The sequence below is a fragment of the Penaeus chinensis genome, chromosome 34 (assembly GCF_019202785.1).
Source record: "Penaeus chinensis breed Huanghai No. 1 chromosome 34, ASM1920278v2, whole genome shotgun sequence".
Lineage (NCBI taxonomy): Eukaryota > Metazoa > Arthropoda > Malacostraca > Decapoda > Penaeidae > Penaeus > Penaeus chinensis.
The window spans coordinates 23,533,604-23,546,508 of NC_061852.1; the positions used below are offsets into that span (position 1 = coordinate 23,533,604).

The window sequence follows — 12,905 nt, forward strand, 5'->3', positions numbered from 1 at the left end:
AATTAACAGGTGTTAATTGCACTTCTTCCTGGTTGGTGGTTTATGAGCGTTCGATGCGGAGGTAACGTCCCCCTCTCGAGGTCATAGGTCACGGAGGTCGATAGGAAGGTTGGTGACATTTCTCCAGATTATACGAGGACTAAAATCGTTATTTGTTTTGGTTCGGTAGTTGTTTTTACTTTTAGTGTAATTGTTTTAATGTTGCGATATATGTATCAAGTGCATTGGCTTAAATAATCGTTATTTTTGAATTGAGCTGTTTTATATTAAGGATATTGCATATATACAGTACATGAATTCATACACATCCATATATGAATGGTAAAACGCTAGTCGGTGTTGATACCGCAGTGCATTCCGTGTTGATACCACACACACACACACACACACACACACACACACACACACACACACACACACACACACACACACACACACATACACACACACACACACCCTAAACTGACATGGAAATAAATATGATATAGATATTCATATTATGGCAAAGACATTTGGTTAATCTATAAAATCGCTTTATCACAACATATCATTCTAAGAATTTCATCGCAACTATAAACTCGGATTATATAATTTCATTTTATAGAGAATCAGTGAACACAATGTATATATATATATATATATATATATATATATATATATATATATATATATATATACATATATACATATATATGTATATATATGTATATGTATAGATAGATAGATGGATAGACAGATATATGAATAATAAAAAAGAATCTGGAGAGAAAGCCTCCAGAGGTCCGTATTTACAATGACTTTCAAACATCTACAATGCCAATAGTAATATAGTAATAGCAATATTGATATGAATATATTATCTTCAGGACTCTGAACAATTCATTTTAAATGCTGCAAATTTCAAAACAAGTTACCAAGGCATTGCTTTATAAACATTGTAAATTAATATATTCCTTATGGAAATTTCATACAACATCGTTCATTAATTTATTTACATTGATGCATTGCTTTACGAAAAAAAATAATAAGATAGTGCTTTAAATGTTTATTCAACATTGATATATAAAGAGGATAATGAAAATAATGGTTATGACATTAAACTAATGTAATTGCCGCTAATTAGTCTTATCACATATCTTTCGGAAAACAAGGTTAAATCACAAGAAAAATACATTTAAGATTTATTATAATTAAACGGGTGTTATTAGAACACTCTGCATTAAAAAAATAAAGAGGGATCTAGAATAACCAAGAAAAAATATAATAACATTTTTCGAGGATGTAGGAGTACCTTAAATTCATCAGTACTGTATTTTGATTAAAAAAGAAAAAAAAGAAAAAAAAAAAAGGAAAACAAAAGAAAAAAAATAATAATACTGAAGAAAACATTACATTGTAAGAAACTCTCTTAATTACCTACGTCAAACGTATATCCAACCGAATAATGACTTTATTGGTTGCTATTTCAGTGATATAAAACAGCTCAACTATAATTTTCCGGATGAATTAAAAGTCGCGTATTGCTCGTGTACAGGGCACTTGCCCGCGAGCGGTAACTTCCTCCCACACACACAGAAAGTGGAAAGGAAAGATTCGATGAAGCCGTAAGTTCATTTCATGGTAAACTAAGGTAAACTCTCCCCCTCTCTCTCTCCCATCCCTAGTGGAGGTGTAAGGGGGAAAGTAAATGATAGGGGGATATGCAGGACAAGGGTAGGATCACAGAAGGGAAAACTGTGACATAGATCTGCCAATGATAGTTTCTCATTGTGGGCAGAGGGTGGGGCATAGTCTAGCTGATTTATGTGATAATAATGATAACACTAATGATGATAATAGTCATCATTACAATATCAATAAGAATAGTAATGATAATAATAGTAATGGTAATAATGGTAATAATGATGATGATAACAATAGTAATGATAACAGTAATGGGAATAATAATCATTATTATTATTTGTCTCGTAATCATTATTATTATAATAATTCTCGTCATCATGGTTTTCATCATTTTTTTTTTTTTTTATAAAAGTGACTACGATTTTTTATGTAAAATCATCTTAGTGAAATATATGAGTAGTATGTAAAGGCTTCTAATATTATACTGACTAGATTCTTAGGCAAAAAAGGCTTCCAATATGCTGATCAATACATGGTAAAATAAGATAAGTCTTGTTTGATGTCATACTCATCTTTGTATATCGCCATTGCGTTAGGTTAAACGTATCTTTTAATTGGAGAGGTATATGAGCAAAAATACTGAACCATTAGAGCTCGCAGGAATGTGAGCATACAACATATATCGAACCGTCGAAGTTTGGATCTAAGAGTTTTGTTTTCATTATCTTTTTATTTATTTTTCTTCCGTCCTATTTTTACTCCTCTCATTGTTTTCCTCCCCCTCCTCCTTCGCCTATTTTTTTATTCTTATATCTAATATAATTTCTTGTCCTTCGCTTCCTCTTATTCCTCTTAATTCACATTTTTCTCTCCTCCTTCTCCTCCCCCCTGCGTCACCCTCCCTCCTTCTTTCTTTCTCTCAGCTCAAACTATCGCTAATTAGCCCCGGATCTACCTGGGGATGCTGAACAGGTAAGAGATGCAGCGGATGAGGAGAACATCTTGGCAGACGAGTTACCGGACATCATTAATGCAGCTGAGAGATAGGTGGATAGCGGAGTGTTATATATATATGCGTGTGGCTGTGTATTTTCATATGTGCAGCATACACACGGAATATTATTTAATCTCTATTCAACGATCATTATTTTTTTTATGATATTTACATGTTTTTTTTTTCTTTTCCTTTTACGCCATATTTCTTTCTGCCTCTTTATCTATCTCTATCTATCTCTCCTTTCCTCTCTACCTCGCCGTCTTCCTACCTGTCTATCTGCCTCTTTTTTCTCGTTCTCTCTCCCTTTCCGATCTTTATCAGATATCTTTCTTAAACTTGTGTTGTCACATACTACTGGAAATAACAACAGCGAAAGAACTCAGTAATGAATTGAGTTTATCGTTCCAGCTTTGGTATAAACATCCTTATTTCACACACGGGGACGATCGGAAAAAAGGGAAAACAAGATATAAGCCCAGAACATAATGCGTTTCTAACTTTTATTTTCTTTTTTTTACATTATATCCCACTCACAATCACTTTTACCAGCCTCTCCACTTAACAGTTTGCATTCACCTCCCCCTCTCTCACGCCTTTGCTCTCTATCTGTTCTTCTCCTTCGTGTCTCCTCACTCAAAGTTCTGGTAAAGGACAGCTGACCTCCGCCGGGGGTCGGCAGGCGTACGTCTCCAGGTCGTAGCGGTATCCATCATGGCAGCCGGACCTAGGAGTGGGTAACACGGGGCCGGTAATTATTTCTTATTCGGATTATTAATTATTTATAACTTAGGTGTTGATATACTTTTTTTTTTTTTACTCTTTTACACTAGCTATGACAAACTTTTTTCCTTTCATCAGCCTCTCTCTGCTCTGCTCTCTCTTTTATACACTCACGCATATATGTGTGTGTGTGTGTGTGTGTGTGTGTGTGTGTGTGTGTGTGTGTGTGTGTGTGTGTGTGTGTGTGTGTGTGTGTGTGTGTATGTGTATGTGTGTGTGTATGTATTCTCATCTACTTTCTGCTCTCACTCTATTCCTCTCAGATATTTATGATAGTGATAAAGATAACGACCACTGTGCGGATGATGACAGTGACAATAAAAAGAACGACAATGAAAATAATGACATTAATAACAACAAAAAAGAACAAAAACAAAAATAATCTTCCCTACCCCCAAAACAACAACAAAACAGACCCCCCCCCCCCCCAACTCACGTGGTCTTGACGCCATCCTGGCAATGGTAGAACACTTGGCAGTCCCTGTAAACGTCGACGAAGATACCGTCCTCCTTGCACTCGAAGGTCGGGGGCTGACCGTGACCGTGACCGTTGGCGACGTATGCGGTAAAGACTGTGTGTGGAAGAGGGGAGAGGAGAGTGAGACATTGGGCGGAGATTTTGGCGGTCAGAGATTTGGGAGAGGAAGAGTAGAGTAAGAAATTGGGCCGGGACTGTGGAAGAAGAAAAGGAGACATTGGGCCGAGACTGTGTGGAAGAGGAAACTGAAATATTGGGCCAAAACTACACGTAAGAAATTGGGCCGTAACTGTATGGAAGATGAGAGTGAGAAATTGTTCTTGATGAAGTGAGCCAGATGGGTGGATGAAGGATTTGATTCTCATATAGATAGTTTTACTTGAGTTATTTTATGTGACTATCTAGTTATATAATTGGAATATGATAACGTCCAATCGCTATAAACGGTGAAATGAAACATTAAAATATTTGAAAATATGCGTAACCAATTGCGGTTATTAACTATTTCGTTGATTTTTTCATCTATAATGTGGACACCTATATCTTCACTTTAATGCACTACAGCTATGAGATAAAGTGGATTAACGTGAATATATCGATGTTGATGTTATCGATGACGGTTATACTGAAAAAACATTTAATAAACGTATTTGTACGCGCATACCTTCATTTAAAGAGCTAAACCCAAGGATTAGTGTTCCATTATTATAATACATAGAATTAATAGTAATAACAACAGCATTAATGAAGATGAGGATGATAATGATGATATTAAACCAGCTGTGCTCTCACCGGCCAAAGCCACAATTAGAAGAAGGCGGGACATGGCGAAGTTGCAGTGAAAACTTCCCTTGGTCGTGTCTTGAGAGCGAACGCAGTCACTTGTCTTCCAGTAGGTCTTATATACAAGACATGTTTCAAAAAAATCATATCTAACGTCAAATCCATCGGTTTTGCAACGGGTAAAAATCACATTATTTTTTTTACATGATATAAAGCATTTTTTTCTTCTAAATCTTGTTATTTTATTTCATTTCCTTTTTTTTTTTTGCCTGAATTATTTTTATGAGTATTTTTAAAACCGCGTTCGAATTTTCTCCGAAATAAAATTGGAACGGATGTGGTTCACATTTAATTTTCTTTATCTTAGGGTTTTCCTCGGCTGTGGTTATCTTTGGGTTTGTGGCGTGTCTGTTGTTCTGTTTATCATATGTTATCTCTCAAACACCTTTTTTTTTCTTCTTCTACGTGTCATTTCTAGGGCCGGCTTTTCCAAGCACCCATCATCTAGATTTAGAATAGGAGCTCCCCCCCCCCCCGCCTCCTCTCTCTTTTTATTGTCATTATTATCATTACTAATATTGTTATCATTATTATTATTACTGTAAGAATTGCTATCATAATTCTTATCATCATTGATATTATATAATTATTATTACTATCCTTATTATTGATATCATTATTATTGCCATTTTGATTTTACTCCTAATCTTCTAATTACACATTGTTATCATCACTATCATCGTTATTATCAATACAAGTATATATTATTTTATTTTCATTTCTGTTATAATTATTATCATTAGCATTAACACATAATTAATTAACATTTTTAATCTAAGGAAAGTACATTATGCTTGAAATCGTATTCTATATGAGGTAAGATTTCAAATTAGTTCTTTTGGTATAAGATGGGGTGATGATTGACAACATAAATATGAATGAATCACACGCACACATCATATCATTATTATGAATTTATGAGAATCTTATTCTAACTCTATTATAATTTTGATCATCATTATTATTATTATTGTTATTATTGGTGTTACTACTACTATCTTTATTATTATTATCATGATAATTATTATTATCATTACCACTCCTCTTCTTCGAGGCAAGTACACTGCATTGAAGTAGTTAGACCGCCAGTTTTTACATATCCAATACTTACACGACGATCCGGCCGCAACGCAGGGCAAGTGGGGAGGTTAAGAAGGAAGGTAGGAAGGAAAGGGGAAAGGAAGGAGAAGAAAGGGAGGGAGAGGGATAAAGGGAGGGAAAGAGGGCTTAAGAGAAAAAGGAGATGAGGTAGGGAAAACGTGGGGAAGCGGAGGGGACTTACATAAGAAACGGAAGAGGAAAGGGAGGGAGAAGGGAGAGGGGACTCAGAGAAGATGGGGGGGGGGGGGGAGTGAGGGAAGGGGATAAGGGAGCAAAAGAGGTGAAGGAGTTTAGGAGGAGGGAGTGGGAGAGGGCGGATGTCGGGCTGAAAGTGGGAGAGGAGGAGTGAAGTTTAAGAAGATTTGGGAGTGAGAAGGGGTGACAGATCGGGAAAAGGAAAGATAGAGGGAGATAGAAAAGGAGATATAGAGGGAAGCAGAAAGGGAGAGATTGATTGAAAGGAAAAGAAAGGTGAAAGGTAGAAAGAGGAGGGTGAAAGAGAGAGTATTTTTTTTTTTTTTTTCGTGGAATTTCTATGGGTCCTCCCTTGTTATTATTAATACTATTGATATTAACATCAGCATGATTACTATTTCATCAGCATCATTAGCATTATCATCAGTACTATTATTATTATTTTATCATAATCATGATATCATTGTAATTGTCATTATCATCACCATTATCACTATTATTATCATTATCATTATCATCACCATGATCATCATCTTTATTACAATCATCATCATCATCGTAATCATCTTTAACATTATCATCATCATCATCATTATTATCATTATCATCAGTTACAGATTTACATCGTAATTTATTATTATTGTTATCATTATTATAAATATCATTGTTTTTTATAATTATCATTCTTATTGTTGTTACTGTTATTATTGTTATTATTACTACTATTATGATTGTTATTACATTCCTATTATTTTTATCTTTATCATTATCATTATTATTAATATTATTACTACTGCTGCTACTACTATTACTATTATTATTACTATTATTACTATAATCACTATTACATCATTGAGATTATTATAATTGTCATCATCATCATCATCACCATCATTATGATCGTTATTATTATTATCATCACCATCATAAACACAATTATCATCGTTATATGTTATTATCATTATTATTTGTTATTATCAAGTTACAAACTTATGTAGCAGTTAATACTGGGAATTACAGACATTCATTTTCACTCTCAGTTATCTTTCCTTCTCTTCTTTTTTTCTCTGTGCCTCTTTTGCTTTCTCTTCCTCCTCATTCTTCTCTCCTTTACTTCTTTTTGTTTCTTTTAATGTCTCTATTTGTTTGTCTGTCCGTTTGACTCTCTGTTCTTTTCGCTCCATCTTTCATTCCTATCTCTCCTCTCTCTTTCTCTCTCTCTCTCTCTCTCTCTCTCTCTCTCTGCCTCTCTCTCTCTCTCTCTCTCTCTCTCTCTCTCTCTCTCTCTCTCTCTCTCTCTCTCTCTCTCTCTCTCTCTCTCTCTCTCTCTCTCTCTCTCTCTCTCTCTCTCTGCCTCTATCTCTCTCTCTCTTTCTCTCTCTCTCTCTCTGCCCCCCTCTCTCTCTCTCTCTCTGCCCCCCCTCTCTCTCTCTCTCTCTCTCTCTCTCTCTCTCTCTCTGCCTCTCTCTGCCTCTCTCTCTCTCTCACTCTCTCTTTCTCTCTCTCTCTCTCTCTCTCTCTCTCTCTCTCTCTCTCTCTCTCTTTGACTCGACACCTTTCATATTCCATATCAAACAAGCTCTTTTGTGCATATAGGTATACACATACACGTACATATACACCTACAAATAGATACCCACATTTTTACATTCTCGGGGGCACGGGGGCGGTGGGGGCAAAAGGACGTGGGGAGTTGGAAAGGAAAGTTCAGCAGCGGATTACAAGGAATCAACTCGTCTTCAGCACCTTTGAGCGCGCTGACTGATTTCCCCGGGGCTTATTTACGCCCAGGGCCATGCGGGAACAAGGAAGGATGTCCGGCCTCGCTAAGACGGCCTCTCGCGCACTGAGGTAAGGTGCTCACGATCACACACACAAACACGGGTGAGAGAGAGAGAGAGGGAGAGAGAGAGAGAGAGAGAGAGAGAGAGAGAGAGAGAGAGAGAGAGAGAGAGAGAGAGAGAGAGAGAGAGAGAGAGAGAGAGAGAGAGAGTGAGAGAGAGAGAGTGAGAGAGAGAGAGAGAGAGAGAGAGAGAGAGAGAGAGAGAGAGAGAGAGAGACAGAGAGAGAGAGAACCATGACCTTGACACTCGCATAGACATCAATAAATATAAGATTTCGAACTCAAAAAAACAAACTTTCTTCAAACAAAGAAGAACGTAAGCACAACCAAAATAGATATTAGAACGAATGGAATGAGACGAAAGAAAAAGCAGCAAAAGAAAGAGAGAGAGAGAGAGAGAGAGAGAGAGAGAGAGAGAGAGAGAGAGAGAGAGAGAGAGAGAGAGAGAGAGTAAAGAAAATAAAAGAGAGAGAGAGAGAGAGCGAAAGCGAATATTCATCAGCTTTAAACATCGAATTTGTCAAAAGCGATAAAACATCTATTTATTCATTTATCGATCTTTTTTTTTTTACGTGTGCTCTATTTACGAAAGTGCAAGAGCTGATATTATGGATTAAACGTTGATGGTTATCTTAATACATGATAAAGTTTATCAGAAGGAAAAAATGTCGTTTATGACTTTGAAATACCGACCGGAAATTGATTTATATAAGAAGAAAAAAAAAAATGAAACAATTCTTAAAAGAGGAAAGAAAAAACAAAAAAAAACAAAGTCAAAGAGGGGAATGAAGAAGAAGAGGAAGAAAGAAAAAAAAAAGAAAAAGAGACAAAGAAATTAGGAATAAGAATAAGAAAGAATTTTATAAAGAAAACAGAATAAGAACGAAAATATGAAAGAAGAGAAAATAAGAAGTACATGTATAGTGAAAAAAAAAATAACTTATGTACGAAGGTAATAAAGTTGATATTATTTTGATGAAAACCTTTGAAAGAGAATAATGATAGTGAAAAAAAGAGACAATAGAGAGAAGTTGATGTAAAAGAAGTGAAGAAAAGACAAAAGAAGATAACAAAAGATAAATAAATACGAAATAAGGAAGAAAGATAGAAACTAAAAACGAAAGAGGATAAGATAGATAGAAGGGAAGAGAAACGGAATAATCTAAAATAAGCAATATGCAAATAGGATACATCACACTGAAACAAATACAAACACAAAAACAAAAGCATCAACGACAAACAGCCCATTCAGATCTGTTCAGATTTTATGACGGGGGAAAACGTGTATCTGGAAATAGTCATAAAACACAAACTAAAACTAAATAAAAAAACTAAAAAAAACTATATGCGTCACACAAGACATATTAATGGGGTCATATCTCAGCATGCAAAAATGAATAGGTAAAAGTTTAAAAGAGTAATTTATACTTTTCTGCAACGATTTGGGATAAGTGAAATGTATATTTTCTGAAAGTATTTATCTATCTATCTAACCATTTATCTGTCTGTCTGTCTATCTATCTATATTCATATAAACACACACATATATATATATATATATATATATATATATATACATATATATAGATATATATATATATATATGAATATATATATATGTATATATAAATAGATAGATAGATGGATAGATTAATAAAAATATAAAGATACATATGTCCCCTCTGATGAGTCTTCTCTGACGCCTTTGCTTTTAGATTTCCAGATACACCTTTTCCCCGTCGTAAAATCTGAACAGATTTGTTTGTTTGTTGTTGGAGTTTTACTTTTGTTTAGGGATTTTCTCTGTTTTCTTGTGCACAATCGTGTGGATTCCTCCTCAGGAAACCCGGTGATTTGTTGGCATTAAGTTGTATGTTGTCTGTTGTGTGTTAAGATATTTGTGTGATGGTGTGTTGGGTAGCGGTTGTGACCGAGTGAAATTTATGATTTTGCATTTGTCTGGCTGAAAGTTCATTTGCTATGTTTCTTCCCATTGCTCGAGAGAGTCTAGGTCAGTCTGGAGGAGGTTACAGACGTCTTAATTAGTCGATGGATGAGGCTGTCGTCAACAAAAAGTCTAGTTGTAGAATTAGGGTTGGATAGTGGGAGATCATTTATGTAGAGGAGAGGAGAAGGCCTCAGACGGTGCCCTAGGGGGACACCAGACGAGACAGAAACAGAGCTAGACGTAGTACCATCAAAGAGAACGCATTGAGTCCGGTTTTAAAGAAAAACTGTGATCCAGTGAATAGTCTGTCCAGTGATTCCGTAAAACTGTAGATTTTGTGTCAGTCTTTTATGAGGGACTTTATCAAAGGCTTTGGCGAAGTTTAGCACAATAACGGCTACCTGTTTAACGTCACGTCTGTCTAGGAGTCTGGAAATGTCGTGATGAGTAACAATGAGTTGGGATTCGCATGATCGTTTGGGTCGGAATTCGTGTTGTGTGTCAGTTAGTATGTTGTTAGTGTCAAGTTCATTCATTATGTGTTTGTGTATAAGGTGTTCGTAGATTTTGGAGACGATGGAGGTGAGGGAGATGGAGCGATAATTAAATGGGGCAGTCCGGTCACCTGCCTTCAAAAGAGGGGTGACGTCTGCACAAAGCCAGTCCGTTGGAAGAGAGGATGTCCTGAGGGATTTGAAGGATAGGGGCGAGGACGGTGGCACATATTTTGTGAGAAAAGGAAGGGAATTTGTCGGGTCCAATTGCTTTGTTTGTGTTCAGTGTTTCTAGCAGTTTTTGAATTCCGTTTGTTCTGATGTCTAGAGTCGGGATGGGTGGGTACGGGCTGTTTGGCATGTTCGGTGTAATGAGGTTTTCTTGTGTGAAGATAGTGTGGCACTGTGTGTTGAGTAGATCAGCTTTGTGTTCTGGTGTGGTTGATAAGAGTGACGTTGGGGTCTTTAAGTGTTGGTGGAGTCCTGTCTGCACGTCTTTAAGAACTTAAAGAAGTGTCTAGGGTTGTTTCTTACATTGTCTGTAAGGTACTTACTGATGTGTTCGCGATCTTTATGTTTTGGGTAAATATTTTTTTTGGAAAGATTTGAAATTGGCCCAATTTTCTGGAGTGTTGTATGATTGCGCGCGTCTGCAGAGTCGGTGTTTTCTTCGATGTTGTCTGCGTAGACCTTTGGAGAACCAGGGGAGTCTGTACCTACTCGAAGGTATTATTTGTAGAATGTGAATTTTAATGGAAGTGTGTATGAAATGTTTCAGACTATTCGTTTTCCCCAAAGGGTCGGATGTATTGGTCAGAGGAGAGGAAGTTGTCTCTGTAGGTCATGTCCCTTATGATCGAGTCTTTATCGGCTCTAGAGTTGAGCAAAATAGGTCCACGTCTGCGTTTCTGTCCGGTCGGTCGGAGATTTGCGTCAACAAGAACGATGTCGTGGTCACTTAGTCCTGGAACAACCTCGGTGTTTGTTATGTGGAGTGTGTTGTTTGTGAGGAAGAGATCTAGCGTGTGGGCAGTGGTTGAAGGGCGTCCGTCGCCAATGAGGCGTGTGGTGACCTGGGTTCGCGTTGGTTTGAGTACTGTTTGTATGAGTGCGAATGTATTTGTGATGTCAGTGAAGATGTCGTATAACTGATGCCTGTTCGTGTGGGGGATAATGGTGTTTGAGACGTCTGCGTCAATGGGGCCAAAAGGGGATGTAGAGGTCCAGTCGATGTCAGGGAGGTTGAAATCACCTGCGATCCAAATGTGTTTGGAGTGACGCGAGTGAGAGATGTATAAAGGTTCTTTAAGTATTTTGTGTTGGAAGAAGGAGATCTGTAGACAGCGGCGAGCAAGAGTGATTTACAATTAGAAATATGTAATTGCCTCAAAGTGATCTCACAGTCTGTGTCTAGGTCTGGCCTATGCTTAACAACTAAGTCAGGTTTTCAGAAGATGAGGATACCCACCTCTCCCTGTGTCAGTCTGTCAATCTCTACGTATCAGTGTCATGCTATTAGGGGGAGGGGAAGGTTTCCTCATGTCTCTGTACCTATTATAATGTCCAGGTCGTGTTAATAGTGGGGAGGAGTTGGGTCTTCTTAGATGTAATGCTGCGGAAGTTAATGTTGAGAAATCCTATTTTTGAGGTGTTTGGACGTAGTGCTGGGTCATGGTTTGGGGGAGAAGGTCGGGGGGGGGGGGGGGGCGAGCGGGAGGAGGAGGAGGGGGTGCGGAAGGGGGAGGGAGTGTGGGAGGAAGTGGGAAAGAGGGAAGGGGTGGGGGTACGGGAGGATGGGGTGAGCGTGGTAAAGGAAAGAGGAGGGAATAAAGAAACAAAAGAGAAGAAAGGAAGGGGAAAGAGAATTCGGGGGAAAGGGGGCGGAAGTGGAATTGGGGTATGGGGAAAGGAAAAGGGAGAGGAGTGAGGGTGGAGGTTTGGGCAGGATAATCGAGTGGTGCAAGGACGCGTAGGGGTTGAGTCGTAGAGGCCGGGAGCAATGAGAGATAGCAATGAGTTGTAAGAGGTGGAGTGTGGATGAATGAGGGGTGCCTGGGAAGGGGGTGTTGTGCGAAAGAGTTGTTTATATTGTGTTTATTAAGTGTGTCGAAGGAGTTAAAATGTTGGACGGGGGAAGGGGAGGAGGAAGTGAGTGTTAAACTTACTGCAAATTCACGCAATACTTTTGTTAACTAATCCATTGTATATCTTTATAAACGATGATACCAGCTATCATGCTCGGACCGGTTGCATAATTATGTCAAAAATCTATCAGACGCAACAGGTGCTTAGTTTAAATATACCACTAATTTCCCATTAAGAGAAGATCACCGTGATGGAGGAATGGTTAATGGTGTGGTTTGGGTATTTCAAGGCCCACGTTCGAGACTGTTCCATGTCAAGTGTGGAATCATACGTAGGGCCATTTTTAATTTCTTTCTTAATTTGATTTATTTCATCGTTTTGCTTTTGCCGCAACGTTCTTCCATGTCTTCATAAATATCAAAGTTCTAGATCTGTGTGAACTTTGCTACTTAATCGTTTATCATAACACGACTAATAATATCAAGTAAATACAGTACTAAAGAGGTTGAGGATTTTAT

At 37.6% G+C, this 12,905-nt stretch overlaps 1 protein-coding gene across 1 annotated transcript; it reads right to left on the reverse strand.

Moving 5' to 3' along the window:
• Positions 1–3,105: 3,105 nt before the first annotated feature.
• Positions 3,106–7,814, reverse strand: LOC125043691. Its single transcript, XM_047639929.1, has 4 exons — positions 7,764–7,814; positions 4,671–4,776; positions 3,837–3,972; positions 3,106–3,344 (listed from the first exon to the last, which is right to left on the reverse strand). Exons 1-4 carry the CDS (start codon positions 7,812–7,814, stop codon positions 3,254–3,256), a joined length of 384 nt encoding a protein of 127 aa, XP_047495885.1. The 3' UTR covers positions 3,106–3,253.
• Between the last annotated feature and the right edge of the window lie 5,091 nt (positions 7,815–12,905).

Coding starts and splice junctions, on each gene's coding strand:
- LOC125043691 (XM_047639929.1), bottom strand. CDS start 7,814: ATGGCCCTGGGCGTAAATAAGCCCCGGGGAAATCAGTCAGCGCGCTCA. Junction 4,777..7,763: donor ATCAGTCAGCGCGCTCAAAG/GTGCTGAAGACG, acceptor CTTGTATATAAG/ACCTACTGGAAGACAAGTGA. Junction 3,345..3,836: donor CAGGATGGCGTCAAGACCAC/GTGAGTTGGGGG, acceptor ACCCACTCCTAG/GTCCGGCTGCCATGATGGAT.